The 16,373-nt window shown below is 36.5% G+C and overlaps 1 protein-coding gene across 1 annotated transcript in view; it reads left to right on the top strand.

Annotated features, from left to right (window-relative positions):
• LOC112912790 (uncharacterized) overlaps positions 1 to 16,373 on the top strand; it is a 143,780-nt gene that overhangs the window by 82,316 nt on the left and 45,091 nt on the right. Inside the window, exons 21-27 of the mRNA XM_072742372.1 lie at positions 735 to 928; positions 6,140 to 6,310; positions 6,993 to 7,163; positions 8,940 to 9,138; positions 9,519 to 9,657; positions 13,087 to 13,300; positions 15,156 to 15,252. Of these exons, the coding sequence (XP_072598473.1) occupies positions 735 to 928; positions 6,140 to 6,310; positions 6,993 to 7,163; positions 8,940 to 9,138; positions 9,519 to 9,657; positions 13,087 to 13,300; positions 15,156 to 15,252 (1,185 nt within the window). The remainder of the gene's footprint in view (positions 1 to 734; positions 929 to 6,139; positions 6,311 to 6,992; positions 7,164 to 8,939; positions 9,139 to 9,518; positions 9,658 to 13,086; positions 13,301 to 15,155; positions 15,253 to 16,373) is intronic.

Genomic DNA, 16,373 nt, shown 5'->3' with positions numbered 1-16,373 from the left:
CTCTTTGATGCTAGGTAATGCCACTTTAGGAACTTTGGACAAATCATGTAACCTTTTTTGGTTTTATTCCCATTATCAATAGAAAATGGGATTAAAGTTGATAATTACTTTTATACCCTCTAGCTATAAAATGTTGTGGTTATGGAATGTGAAATTTGGGGAGCATTACTCATTTCCCAAAATTCTACACTAATCTCAGTTTTGCTCTGCTCCTTTTATGTTGTGGTGAACTTTGGTTCACATATTTTAATGAACACTGTGACTTTTTTGATAGCCCTGGGATCCAAATGAAAAAAGAATTATAAAAGGCAGTTGGGGAAAGAATAGTTCAGTGCAGAAATGGAAAGCTTCCTCTTTGTTCCTGGAGCATCACAATGTCACATCCTTTAAATCTGTCAGTGTAAGCAAAATCCAGATGGTAAAGACGAGAGGACAGATTTTTGTGTCTTTTTATTCCTTTGTATCTGCTGGTCAGATGGGGTGAAGTTGGGAATGTTAGGTGGATATGAACACAAAATTAAGAAAGTGCTTTTTGGAATTCTGGAAAATTATGTTGTTCTATTCCAACAGAAATGAAGCAGAATTTCCAAAAATTGCAATTACATGTAATGATAAAGTTAAGCGCAAGATAGTTTTATTGATTAAAATTATAAACTAAGAGTCAAATGATACACTTAATGAAAAAAGTTCTTTTTAGTGAATAAAGTTGTAACAGTATCAAATTTCCATTCAAGACTGGAAAAGAAAGGAAGCAGCACGAGAGTAGTAAAATGGAAGGAGCAGAAAACATATATGCTGCTGCTGCTGCTGCTGCTGCTGCTGCTGCTGTTCCTGTTCCTGTTCCTGCTGCTGGACTAATTCAACAAAGAAAGAGTGGAAAAACTGATTACCACCTGTTTCCTACTACGCAGAATGAAGATTCTGATAGGTAAGCCTATAGCAATATTTAAACAATAGATAATTATTATTTTTCTATAAAACAAATTGTTTGGAGCTAATGTTCATGATTAACACATTTTATATTTTTAGTAGAGATATTCCACCCAGGGTGCTAAACAGAAAAAGGCAAAGACTGGTAAGGTATCAATTTTTTTTTTGCAGGCATAGTGATAAATATTTAATTAAAAAAAATAACCTAGGTTAGCAAATGTGAGGCAAAAGTCATTCTCATACACTTGTTAGGTGAAAATTGTCAAATCCGTTGCACCTGAGTGGCTCAGTGGTTGAACGTCTGCCTTTGGCTCAGGTTGTGATCTCAGGATCCTGGGATCAAGTCCTGCATCAGGCTTCCCATGAGGAGCCTGCTTCTCCGTCTGCCCATGTCTCTGCCTCACTCTGTGTCTCTCCTGAATGAATAAATAAAAATCTTTAAAAGAGAGAGAGAGAAAGAAAATTGACAAATCCTTTCTGAAGAGTGATGTAGCAGTGCATTTGAAATTTCACATATGCTGTCCCTATATTCCAACGGCTTCATTGCCAGGAGTAGATCCTATAGGAAAACATGACTTGTGTGAACACTTAGACACACATATTATAAGAACATTTATTATATATTATTATATATATACAATATGACAAATATATTAAGAATACTTACATAAGCATGTTACATATATATGTTCAGATTATCTATCAAAAACTTGGAGGGAGTCTAACTCTCCATCCCTAAGGAAGTAAGTTTTCACACCTATAAAATGATGCAGCATGTAACTATCTGAGAAAATGAATTTAGGTCTGCAGGGTTTTGATTGTTTAACAAAGTATATATATATATATATATATATATATATATATATATATTTAAATTTTATTTTTATTTATTCATGAGAGACACACAGAGAGATAGAGAGAGAGAGAGGCAGAGACACAGGCAGAGGGAGAGGGAGAAGCAGGCTCCATGCAGGGAGCCTGATGTGGGACTCGATCCCGGGACTCCAGGATCACACCCTGGGCTGGAGGCAGGTGCTAAACCGCTGAGCCACCCAGGGATCCCCCAAAGTATATTTAAAGTGTTTGGTTTGATGTCTTACAGAAACTTTAGAATACTTTTAATATCTGCTGAGTTGCAAAAGGAAGTTACCTGCTACACTGGCACTCTACCTTACAGTGCTCAAATGTTGGACTCTCAAATTGATCTGAATATTATTACGAAGAGATTTCACATGGCAACTTGTCCCATATTCTGTATAAACATTTGATCCCTATGCTATAAACCAAGAGGTTGTTAATGCAGTGAATCTTCTTTTTCATGCACTTTGCATACAGGCTAATATTTTTCCTTCAAAAATGTTTTTAAGATTATTTGAGAGAGAGAGAGAGAGTGTGTGTGAATGCAGGGAGCGGCAGAGGCAGAGGGAGAAGCGGGGAGCCTGAAGTGGGGCTGATCCCAGGACTCCAGGGTTATGACCTGAGCCAAAAGCAGACGCTTTACCGACTGAGCCAACCAAGTGCCCCTTATTCTTCCTTTTTAAAGAGCATATATTTCAACATGCACCACATCAAATTTTTCAATAGTGACTTCATATTATATAATCTTCAAAAATTCACTTTCCATTAATTCTAAACACAGTGGATCTATTCAAACATAAGTCAGATTATGTCCTCCTCTGCTCAAAACCTAATGGCCTCCCATTCACTCAAGTTCTTTCTAATACCTACAAGGCCTTATGTGACTTGTTCATCTCGGGTCCCTCCCTATCCTTTCCTCCTTCTGTCTCTCTGATTTGAACTATTTTCTATCCCTTTCCTTCTGTTCAGCCACACTTGAATTTCTCACTATTCTTACCCCCCACCCTCATTATAAACACTTCAGGCATACCTCTGTACTTGCTATAAACTCTCTGTGCAGTGCTTTTCTCTCAGGTATCCTCATGGCTTACTCCTCGCTCCCTCTTTTTCTTCCTGGTTTTTGCTTCAAGGTCATTTTCTCAGCAAGGCCCTTCTTGGTTTATCCTGACTAGTATTTCGACCACTCCTTTTGCTACAACATGTCGAAATTTGATTTCTCTGCTTTAGTTTTTCTCCTCTCATACTGTGTAGTTTGCCTAGGTAGTTTATTGTTACTATGTTTACTTTCCTCGTGAGTAGGGTTTTTTTTCTGTTCATGGCCGTGTCCTCAGTGCTTAGAGAACATTCTAGCATATATAGTGCTATGCAATAAATGTTTGTTGAGTGAATGGAGTTTAACTAAACCGTGTGTATTGTTTTTAACATAATACCAATTCTCAAACAGAAAAAATGGTTGGCATGGGTCCATTCTGACGATTTAACCTGTCCGTTATCTGCATTTTGTGGATTATTTGGGCCTAATATTGTGGTTACTTGCTACTTATTCTTTTACTGGTATTTATGTTAGTTTTAATTATAGTAGAATGGAACAAAGGAAGAGCAAACTTCATTTATGTTTCATTAAGGAAAATGAAATGTGGTGGTAAATTATTATAGGACTTTAAACATTTTTGCCAGGGGATATGAGCCCTCAATATCTGAAATATAAAGGTGAAATTGAAATTTACTGCTGACTAATAAGAGGGAGCTATGCTGGCCACTTACAGTCTTTTCTGACAGAGTAGTCTTCACTTTCTATATACAGTTTCAGGAAAAGTGGAGTTTAAGACTTGGGAGACTTTCAGAGAATTAAGTGATTTGTCATCATCTGAAGCACCATGGTAATTTGGGTAAGACTGTTGTTGATTGGTTGGCACTCAAGGCATGCGTATTGGAGTGATTTTGTCCCACACTGGCTATACCTCAGGAGGGAGAAGCTGACATTGGTTGGCTGGTGAGTGAGGACAGATGGCATTGATCATTACAAACATTTAAAACTGGTTCTGATGGGTTCTCGTTACCATGGCTGCATGTTAGCATTCCCCCACCAACATAACTTTCAGGTGTCTTTAACCAGTTGTTTTCTATTTAAAAGTTGCTTCTATCAACTGTTTTCAAAATGAAAGCTATTTCATATCCATAATTACAGATTTACTTCTGAAATTTGGGTCAAGAAGAATTGTTTAATACTTGCTTTCAGGAAGATCCATCTTTTTTGGATGTTATTTAACTAGAAGAGTTAGCTGTATGGCAGTTTTATTTATTTATTTATTTATTTATTATTTTTTAATTAATTTTTATTGGTGTTCAATTTACCAACATACAGAAAAACACCCACTGCTCATCCCGTCAAGTGTCCGCCTCAGTGCCCGTCACCCATTCCCCTCCAACACCCCCTCTCCTCCCCTTCCACCACCCCTAGTTCATTTCACAGAGTTAGGAGTCTTTATGTTCTGTCTCCCTTCCTGATATTTCCCAACATTTCTTTTCCCTTCCTTTATATTCCCTTTCACTATTATTTATATTCCCCAAATGAAGAAACAAACAATCCAATCATGAAATGGGCAAAAGACATGAAGAGAAATCTCACAGAGGAAGACATGGACATGGCCAACATGCACATGAGAAAATGCTCTGCATCACTTGCCATCAGGGAAATACAAATCAAAACCACAATGAAATACCACCTCACACCAGTGAGAATGGGGAAAATTAACAAGGCAGGAAACCACAAATGTTGGAGAGGATGCGGAGAAAAGGGAACCCTCTTACACTGTTGGTGGGAATGTGAACTGGTGCAGCCACTCTGGAAAACTGTGTATGGCAGTTTTAAAACAGTAATTGCTGGTTTTGTTTTTGTTTTCAGTGCCCTAAAGTTACTCAATTGATAATCTCCTATGGGAAAATTCAGTCTTTTTGTAAATTTACATAGCTATATGCTCATAATATTTTCTTGCATGCATTTAGTCCATGAAAAAAAAATATAATTTTCTGTTGGTAAATCTAGCTTTTTGTATTAGGATTAGATACTAAGCTAAAAGTATGCACAAGTTACCAAAACTAATTCTTTTTCTTTGTCCCTTTAAAATTATTTTTAAAAATATATTCATTTGAGAGAGAGAGAGAGAGAGAGAGAGAGAGAAAGAAAGAAAGAAAGAAAGAAAGAAAGAAAGAAAGAAAGGAAGGAAGGAAGGAAGGAAGGAAGAGCAAGTGGGGAGAGAGAGAAAGAGATGGAGAGAGGATCTCAAGCAGACCTGGGGGTGATTCCACGACCTTCAGATCATGACCTGAGCCAAAACCAAATCAGACACTTAAACTAAGCCCTTGCAGCTGTTCATTAAACTTCTTTTTTGTTGTTGTTTATGTAGTGTATTCCTCATTTTATTGAATTAACTGTTTTTTAAAGATTTTATTCATTTATTTTAGCGAGAGAAAGAGTATGTGAGCTAGGGGGGAGTAGCAGAGGGAGAGGGACACTGTGCTGAGTGTAAGCCTGATGCAGGGCTCAATCTCCTGACCCTGAGATCATAGCCTGAGATGAAATCAAGCGTCAGACATTTAATTGCCTGACCCACCCATGCACTCCTGAGTTGGCTTTTTGTGTTTTCTGGTAGCTCCTTGAATTTCCTTAAGACTGAGATTTTGAAATCTTTCTTGGATAAATTACAGATCTTCACATGTCTGAGATTGATTACAGGAAGATTATTGTAATCCTTTGTTGGTGTCATATTTCCTTGATTTTGTCATATCCTTTTGCATTGCTGTCTTTGCCTTTGAAGTAGCAGTCACCTCCTCCAGTCTTTAATGACTACCGCTCCCATGTGTCCAAACCTGATTGTTTTGCTCTGGTGGTGTCCTAGAACTTCTCTGCAGGAAAGCTGGTTTTCCACGTAGACTCTCTACCCCCATGGGTGATTATCTAAGTGTTTTCCAGGGGCTCCCAGATGGTGGCTGTGAGGGTGAGGGTGGTGCCAATTTATGGGCTTTTGCTGGATCCATAGCTGGGAGTGTAGTGCGTATGCCTGTTACCCGATGCATGGGCAGATGAGACTTATCCGCCGTGCCTTGGTGAATGGCACTTGATTCCACAGGTCCTACACAGGCAGTTTTGTCCCCACAAATGACATTGTATCATAATTGTATATGTGTATTTCCTTGCATATGGTTGCACTTCATAACTGTTCTATGAATTAATAAATGAATTCAGATGGGTAACAGATGTTTACCAAAAAAATTTTTTATTCCTTACCAGTAAAATTATTAGAAAATATTGGCTTTCTAATGGATATTTTAACTGGATTTTTGTTTTAAGTAATGATCCTGGTTTGTCTATCATGGAAATAAAGAAAGATACAAATGTAAAGTGGGCATCAAAAGCATCTGTGATTAAACCAGGCTTTGAGGAGGCCGATTCCCTAACTGGTAGTCTACTACGAGTGAGTAATGACAACAGTCTACGTGAAATGGATCAGGATGAAAGAAGGTAAAATCCCATAAATTCTTTATTTCCCTCTGAAGGAATGTTAACTATGATTATTATGTAAGTAAAACACTGTAATATACAGCCTGTCGTTACAGGCTGAGGGAAGAAATACTCAAGTATATCAAAAACACCACTTGAAAGGTTAGGATGAGGAGGAGTGACTTTTTTTTAAGATTTCATTTATTTATTTGTGAGAGACACAGAGAGCGAGGCAGAGACATGGGCAGAGGGAGAAGCAGGTTCCCTCTGGGGAGCCTAAAGCAGAACTCGATCCCAGGACCCCCAGATCAGGATATGAGTTTTGTGGTAAGAGATTGTTTATTTAGAATCGGTTCCACCGTGCAGTATTCTCATATAATTGAATATCAGGGATCCCTGGGTGGCGCAGCGGTTTAGCGCCTGCCTTTGGCCCAGGGTGTGATCCTGGAGACCCGGGATCGAATCCCACGTCGGGCTCCCGGTGCATGGAGCCTGCTTCTCCCTCTGCCTGTGTCTCTGCCTCTCTTTCTCTCTGTGTGACTATCATAAATGAATAAAAATTAAAAAATAAATAAATAAATAAAAATAAATGAATTCAGATGGGTAACAGATGTTTACCAAAAAAATTTTTAATCCTTACCAGTAAAATTATTACAAAATATTGGCTTTCTAATGGATATTTTAACTGGATTTTTGTTTTAAGTAATGATCCTGGTTTGTCTGTCATGGAAATAAAGAAAGATACAAATGTAAAGTGGGCATCAAAAGCATCTGTGATTACACCAGGCTTTGAGGAGGGCGATTCCCTAACTGGTAGTCTACTACGAGTGAGTAATGACAACAGTCTACGTGAAATGGATCAGGATGAAAGAAGGTAAAAATCCCATAAATTCTTTATTTCCCTCTGAAGGAATGTTAACTATGATTATTATGTAAGTAAAACACTGTAATATACAGCCTGTCGTTACAGGCTGAGGGAAGAAATACTCAAGTATATCAAAAACACCACTTGAAAGGTTAGGATGAGGAGGAGTGACTTTTTTTTTAAGATTTCATTTATTTATTTGTGAGAGACACAGAGAGCGAGGCAGAGACATGGGCAGAGGGAGAAGCAGGTTCCCTCTGGGGAGCCCAAAGCAGAACTCGATCCCAGGACCCCCAGATCAGGATATGAGTTTTGTGGTAAGAGATTGTTTATTTAGAATCGGTTCCACCGTGCAGTATTCTCATATAATTGAATATTCAGATACTATCCTTCATCGATTGAAAATATATATATATATATATATATATATATATATATATAATAGTAAATTTAGAGACACATAGGCGATTCTGAATAGAACTAATCATTTCTTGATAGGTTTTAAGGTATTCAGTACCTTTGACAGTATCATGATTAGCTATGATTTTGTGAGGGGCTTTGGAGTATCTGATTATATTAAGTTAATATTTGTTTAGGTTCTGGGGGAAAGGGGAATGGTTTTGTTTATTTACAATATGTTTATTTACAATCAAAAACTATTCATCTATCATAGATTTTTACTTTTGGATTATAAAGTTCTAAATTACAGGAGCCACGGTTACTGTACCAGCAGCGTCATTGACACATATTGTGTGCTTCATGAGTCATTGTTGAATCCATGAATAAACATTTGAATGAGTAAAGGAATGCCCATTAATGAACTTCTTTAGAAGAATTAAATATTTAGTTTATTGAAAGTAGATTTTCAATACAGCTTAGGTTTGAAGTGTTTTAATTAAAAAATGTGTGTGGGATCCCGGGGTCGCACAGCAGTTGAGTGTCTTGCCTTGGGCTCAGGGCGTGATCCTGGGGTCCCACACCAGGCTTCTTGTGGGGGAGCCTGTTTCTCCCTCTGCCTATGTCTTTGCCTATGTCTCTGCCTGTCTCTCTCTGCGTGTCTCTCTAGTGAATGGATAAATAAATAAAATCTTTTAAAAAAATAAAAATTAAAAATGTATGTAAGATTCAGAAATTATTTGTAGAATAGTTATAGCTAGAAATGGAATAATACTATAGATTCAATTGCTATCACATTACTTAGAAATACTTAACTTACTTTTACCACATATTTTAAAACACATGTTTGGACGGGACATTTCCTGGACTTGAGTTCTGGGTGGTCTGCTCCTACCAGCTGTATGGGCTTGGGGAAGTTCCTTAGAATATCTGTGCCTCATTTGCTTCCTGTGAAAAGATACCCAGTATAATTGCCTACTTCATACGGTTTGTGTAAGGCCTAAAAACCCTTTAAGATATGTAAACTGTCCCAAATAATGCATAGTAGTTGCACAGTAAAACTTCAAAACACTAATATCACGATTATTTCAAAAGGGCTTGTGTCATTAAAAAAACTTAGTTTGCACTTTCCAAATTGATTTAGTGAAAACTTGTTTTTATTGAAAATGACAACAAAAAATGTGGTATATTTACCCCTATCAAATAATGTAAGTAACATTAGGATTTTCCTTTACTTTTGCAATTTTGATCTAAATTTAATACTTTGTTAATATTGCTATTAATATTGCTTAGATATGCTTTAAATATTCTTTGTATTTTAAGTATTTAATATTTTCCTGAAAAGAATCCTTCCTCTTTTTAAATTTTTTTAAAATTTATTTATGATAGTCTCACACAGAGAGAGAGAGAGAAGCAGAGACACAGGCAGAGGGAGAAGCAGGCTCCATGCACCGGGAGCCTGACGTGGGATTCGATCCCAGGTCTCCAGGATCGCGCCCTGGGCCAAAGGCAGGCGCCAAGCCGCTGCGCCACCCAGGGATCCCCTCTTTTGAGACCTGCAAAGAAAACATCTAAGGAAAAGAACAAGGTAGACAAACAAACAAAATATATAATTCTATTTCATTTATGATACATTTTTATTATATTATTCTATTTCATTCATGGTATATTTTTATTATATTATTTTGATATTTCATATTTATCAGAAATATTCCATGGTAAAAAAATTACTTTATGAAACGCATAGTGAAAAAATGAAAATTTTCCTTTGTTGTATAGACATCTGCTGTGAAAAAATTATTCAGAAACACCAATTATTGATAAAGGTCTTTTTGATAAAAATCAGTTCTTTTAAAAAGTACCTATGTTTTTGCTTTTATAAAAAGATGGATATTTATCATCTTTCTACACTTAGTATATTTTATAAATATTTGGATGACATTTTGAAATAGTATTATTTATTTGTAGGTCAAAAAGCAAGTGAAGTCTGTGGAGCATCTTGATGACTTAACTCAGTCATCTGAAGCAGCTTCAGAGGATTGCAAGTTGCAATACTCTGATTATAAGAGTTCCCTGTTGCTCATTGAACTTGGCATGGATTGTAAAGGTAGGGCCGTCGTATAAATTTAAAGCCTTTTTCTGTATATATGATTGTAGTAATATGTGCGCATCTCGTCTAGCGCTGCGCCACACAACACTGAGGTGTTATAGAGCTATTCATCTCAGAAATATGTTTTATATTAAAATAGAGAACTATTGAAGACTCTCATCCAAAGAACTATAATTTCCATTGTGGTTGTCCACGTGGGAATGGCACACTTGATGTGTTTGTGAACTCTGCTTCTCTTCTGTGCTTTACCATTATTTTTCTCCTAGATTACTGAGCTAACCTCAGGACTGTTTTCCCTGCCATTCCACCTCTCGGGATCTTGGTCTACACTGCAACCATACTTACTATACATTTTTAAAAGTTTACATTTCATCACGTTACCCCCTTGCTTAAAGCTTAGCTGTTACTTCTTAATGCCATGAGGTGAAAGACCATCGTCCACTAGCTTCATCTTGTATGGTTTCATATCCATCTTTCCATCCGTGTCTCAGCCACTGTCTTAGATGGTTTTTCATATAATAGAGGCTTTCTTTCTCCAACAGCTTTAGTTAGGTAAACTGCATGTGTATGAAGCATATAATTTGATAGTTTTGTCATATATATATACACATATGAAACCATAACTGTAATTTAGACAGTTAACATATCCATCACTCTTAAGTCTCCTGTCTCTTCATATTGCCTTATTATGAAACTGCCAAATTGTTTTCTAAAGTAATTGTACTATTTTCTAAACCCACCAGCAGTATGTGAGGGTTTCTAACTCCTCCATATATATTTATGAGTACTTAGTATTATCAGTTTTTTAATCGTAGCCGTGGATGGGTATGGTGTATATATATATACGCACACACACACATAAATACTTATATATGTGTATAAATATATACATTTATGGTTGTAATATACATTTCCCTAATGACTGATAATGTTGAGCTTATTTAACATCTGTGTATGTATCTTCATTGAGCTGTCAAAATTTTTGTCATTTAAAAAGTTAGGTTTATTTCTTATTTGTTGAGTGTTGATAAATCTTTGTTTTTGTTTTTGATATCGTATTATTTTTTAAATTGGAGTTCAATTTGCCAGCAGATAGCATAACACCCAGTGCTCATCCCATCAAGTGCCCCCCCTCAGTGCCCATCACCCAGTCACCCAAACCCCTCGCCCACCTCCCTTTCCACCATGCCGTGTTTGTTTCCAAGAGTCAGGAGTCTCTCATGTTCTGTCACCCTCCCTGATATTTTCACTCATTTTCTCTCCTTTCCACTTTATTCCCTTTCACTATTTTTTATATTCCCCAAATGAATAAGACCATATAATGTTTGTCCTTCTCCGACTGACTTACTTCACGCAGCATAATACCCTGCAGTTCCATCCGTGTCGAAGTAAATGGTTGGTATTTGTTGTTTCTAATGGCTGAGTAATATTGCATCGTATACATAGGCCACATCTTCTTTATCCTTTCATCTTTCAAAGGACACCGAGGCTCTTTCCACAGTTTGGCTACTATACATTGCTGCTAGAAACATTGGGGTGCAGGTGTCCCGGTGTTTCACTGCATCTGTATCTTTCAGTAAATCCCCAGCAGTGCAACTGCTGGGTCGTAGGGTAGATCTATTTTTAAGTCTTTGAGGAATCTTCACACAGTTCTCCAGAGTGGCTGTGCCAGTTCACATTCCCACCATCAGTGCAAGAAGGTTTCCCTTTTCTCCGTATCCGCTCCAACATTTGTTGTTTCCTGTTTTGTTAATTTTCCCCATTCCCACTGGTGTGAGGTGGTATCTCATTGTGGTTGTTGTTTTTTTCCCTGATGGCCAGTGATTCGGAGCATTTCCTCATGTGCTTGTTGGCCATATCTATGTCTTCCTCTGTGAAAATTCTGTTCATGTCTTTCACCCATTTCATGATTGGATTGTTTGTTTCATCATTAACAAATGACCTTATACATCACGAGAATATATATTGCTTTGAAATCTATTTTGCCTGGCATTAATATTGCTACTCAAGTTCAGCCTTCTTTTGTCAAGTGTGAGTGTGGTATATCCTTATTTTTGTCCTTTTCACAAATTTGTGTCTTTACATTTATTTTTTTATTTTATTTATTTTGTGTGTGTGTGTCTTTACATTTAAAGTGAATTTTTTATAGGCAGCCTATGGTTGTCACTTACATTTTTATCCATTCTGACAGTCTGCCTTTTAATTGAGGCTTTTAGACCATTTTCTTTCTTTCTTTTATTTTTTGACCATTTTCATTTACTCTGATTATTGATACAGTTGATATAAATCTCTCATCCTGTTTGCTTTCCATTTGACCTGCTTTGTTCGCATTTTCTTTGCTTTCTGCTTTCCTTTAGATTAATCAACTAATTTTTACAAGTTCCATTTATACATATATATAAACATACAGATATATGTGTATGTATGTGCTTTGTTTATTACTATAACTCTTAAGATTTGCTATTTTAGTGATTGCTTTAGCGTTTAAAGCATATGACTCAAGCATCACAGTCCACCTTCTTGTAGTGATATACCACATCATATGTAGTTTAAGAAAATTACAATAGGGAACACGTGAGTAGCTTAGTGGTTGAGCATCTACCTTTGGCTCAGGGTGTGATCCCAGGGTCCTTGTATCAAGTCCCGCATCAGGCTATCTCAGGGAACCTGCTTCTCCCTCTGCCTGTGTCTCTGCCTCTCTCTCTCTCCATGTCTCTCATGAATAAATAAATAAAATCTTTTTTTTTCAAATTACAAGAGTTTACTTCCATTTCTTCTCTCCTAGCCAGATCCTTTGTGGGTCTGTGGGATTATAGTTTTCATTCAGTTTAGAAAGGTTTCAGTCATGTTTTCTCTTCTTTTTAAAAGATTTTAAAGTTCTATTGATAATAAGATTTTATTCATTTATTTGAGAGAGAGAGAGCATGAGCAGGGAGAGAGGCAGAGGGAGAGGGAGAAGCAGACTCCCTACTAAGCAGGGAGCCCACCATGTGGCTTGATCCCAGGACACCAAGATCATGACCTGAGCCGAAGGCAGACACCCACTGATTGAGCCACCCAGTCGCCTGGTATAATATCTTTACGTTGAAGTCACTCAATATTTATTTCATGTATGAATGAGTTAATGTGAGCATGCTCAGTCCCTTATATGCAAAAAGTACTCATATTGTTTTATTTTACTTTTTTAAAGAACAAATTTTTGAGAGAGCATGAGCAGGAGATGGGGAGAGGAACAGAGAGGGAGGGAACGAGGGGGTAAAGAATCTTAAGCAGACTCTGTGCTGAATGCAGCAACCAATGCCAGGTTCAGTCCCACAACTGTGAGATCATGACCTCAGCCAAAACCAATAGTTGGATGCTTTACCAACTGACCCGGTCTGATGCCTCCTGCATTTTATTTCTGTCTTTGTGTTTCCTCTGGTGTAGATTCTGTTAGCGTATTGACATTCCGGGATGCAATTCTTAAATACGAAAGATCAATAGAATTAAAAAAAAAAGAGTGTGAACGACTTAAAAGAAAAATTTTAAAAGTGGAACGTAAGGTCAATGGACTAGAAAAGTTGCTACCAGAAACAAAAGAAATGAAATCTCAGTTAGAGCATCAAAAAGTGGAATGGGAACGAGAACTCTACCGTTTAAGGTATGACATCTTGGTTTTAAGGAAATATTTCAACTATTTACTTTTTTTTTTTTTAATAGATTCCACACTCAGCGTGGGGCTTGAACTCACAGCTATGAGATCAAGAGTCACATGCTCTGTCAACTGAGCCAGCCAGGAACCCCTTGAAATACTTACTTTTATGCTGCACATGTGTAGGAGAAGTTTTATAATTGCTAATTTGCCTTCTGGGATTTTATAGGGAAGGAAACGCCGTTAGAAATGTGAAGTATCAAAAGGCGAATAGGTAAAGAAACAGTGGTCTATGTATACAATGGAATATTCCTCAGCCATTAGAAACGACAAATACCCACCATTTGCGTCCACGTGGGTGGAACTGGAAGGTATTATGCTGAGTGAAATAAGTCCATCAGAGAAGGACAAACATTATATGGTCTCATTCATTTGGGGAATATAAAATTTAATGAAAGGGAATAAAGGGGAAAGGAGAGAAAATGAGAGGGAAATATCAGTGAGGGTGACAGAACATGAGAGACTCTGGGAAACGAACAAGGTGTAGTGGAAAGGGAGGTGAGTGGAGGCTGGGGTGACTGGCTGATGGGCACTGAGCGGGGGCACTTGACGGGGTGAGCACTGGGTGATATGCTGTATGTTGGCAAATTGAACTCCAATTAAAAAAAAAAGATGTAAAGTGTGAGATTCTTTGAAACAATACAGCAAGGTTTTAACAGTGAATACTTCTAATAATTTAATGTATATTCTAAAGCATAATTTTAATGACCATGTAGAAGTCCATCATATGTAAGCCTCATTATTTAGCAAATTGAATTTTGGTTGTTTTCCATTTTCCTATATTTTAATTAATGCTATAAGGAATGTCTTTTATTTAATTCTGTTTCTACATTCTTGGTTAATTGGAATAAATTCTCTAATGTAGCATTGTGTTAACGTATAAAAATATTTAGTAGAGGTCTCTGATCCATATTTTTAAATTGTTCTCAGGAAATTTTATATTAAATGCCCCCCAACAGAGTGTGAAATGGCCAATTTTTCTCAAGACAGAAAAATTGGTTTATTCTTAACATATGCAGGGGTTAAAAAGTAAAATGGAAAATGATTAAGTTAAGTTTTTCCAACATTTCTCACATATGTAAAGAAAATTAATTCAAAAGTCTATGCTGCAAGCACATCTTACTCTTTATTCCTTACTTAATTAATATGGATCCTGTGGTGTTTTCAAAGGAGTTTTCAAATGATTTATAAAATACATTACGATCAACAAGGTTGACAATGTTACAGAATAAGAAACATAAAAAACATGGGCAATAGATATTAGACTCCCTAGTCTAGTGCTGGATCAGAGTCATCTGCAGGTGTGTGTTGTGTAAACGACATCTGCTGATGCTGTCTTACACTGAAGATCATTTTTAGAGGTACCTGTGATGTTTTGTGAAATAAAAATGTATTTCTAGTGAATTTATAAAGTTGTTGATAAACAACTTCTCTTTTTAATTAGTAATGAAATGATTTGTCTTAATTGAAGTGTAATTATGACTCTGTGGGGAAAAATGGCAATTTTGAACTCTAACTTTATTGAATAATTTCAGAATTCCTTTGCTTACAACATCTCCCAGAGTTATTACTGACTAAAACTTACTAAGTTGCAAAATGCTTTCTCATTGCTTCTTTTAAACTATATATCTTTTTGAAGAGATTGAAGTGATAAATTAAAAAACATGAGCCCTAGAAAGGGAAAAAAAATTGAGAACAGAAAAATTTCCTTTGGGTAGTGAACCAACATATGTGGAACCAGATCATAAAATAAAATTTTTATTGCTAACAAGACAAATTTTAAAATGAACACATGCATTTGCAGATTGACCTTAAAACAAGAAAAAGAAAAAAGAAGAAGTGCTGAAATGTTATATATAAATATTAAAGAGCAATTAAGAAGTAGAGAAGAGCTGAGTGAAGTAAGTCAATCGGAGAAGGACAAACATTATATGTTCTCATTCATTTGGGGAATATAAATAATAGTAAAAGGGAATGTAAGGGAAGGGAGAAGAAATGTGTGGGAAATATCAGAAAGAGAGACAGAACATAAAGACTCCTAACTCTGGGAAACAAACTAGGGGTGGTGGAAGGGGAGGAGGGCGGGGGGTGGGGGTGAATGGGTGACGGGCACTGACGGGGGCACTTGACGGGATGAGCACTGGGTGTTCTTCTGTATGTTGGTAAATTGAACACCAATAAAAAATAAATTTATTATAAAAAACAAGAAGTAAGGAAGAGCAATATAGTAAAGAAGTTGAAACGAAACAACAACTTCAACTTAATCTTAGAAGACGAAACTTGGAATTGAAGGGTGTAAAAAATAATTTGAATCAGGTAAATTTTTGGCAGTAATTGTATATTTCCATCAATATTATTTATAGTATCCCTTTGATATAATACATATTATTAGGCTTCAAATAGATTAAACATTTCATTTTAACCTAATAGCAACCATGATCTTTGTAGCTACAATTACAACCTTTTCGGATTCTAGGCCTCTCACATATGCCCTATGTATATATTTTGAATGAAGGGATGGAAGGTAAAATGAGATAAATGTTATATTGATATATGGAATTGTGTTTATTTTTACACAGAGCATGGGCTGGGGGGAAAGGAGTAGAGGGAGAGGGAGGGAAAAGGATCTCCAGCAGACTCTGGTTCTTGAGTCTCATGATCTGAGTCTCCAGCCTCACCTGGTTCTGAGTCTCGTGATCATGAGATCATGCCCTGAGCCATAAAAAGAGTCGGACACTTAATCCACTGAGCCCCCAGCTGTCCCAGTTTTGAATTTTTTAATGTTGAAATATGAGCTAGATTTCCTTGAGATGCTGATAAAACTAGTTAAATGTTTTATACAGAAATCTTATTTCACAATACTATGTCTATTTGTATTTTTACTCTGTGGCACATTTTGCTGTCATTTAATTTAAAATTTGAATTATTCATTGAGGATGAAAAACCTTGTTATAAAAAAAGACCGCTTTTGAACATTTTTTTTAAGTTCTCTTAAGCTTTTTGACTTTTTTTTTTTAATGAT

Source organism: Vulpes vulpes, chromosome 2 (genome assembly GCF_048418805.1).
Source record: "Vulpes vulpes isolate BD-2025 chromosome 2, VulVul3, whole genome shotgun sequence".
NCBI classification, from domain to species: Eukaryota; Metazoa; Chordata; class Mammalia; order Carnivora; family Canidae; genus Vulpes; species Vulpes vulpes.
Note: the sequence above shows the minus strand (reverse complement) of the source record. Positions and strands in the feature narration are given on the sequence as shown.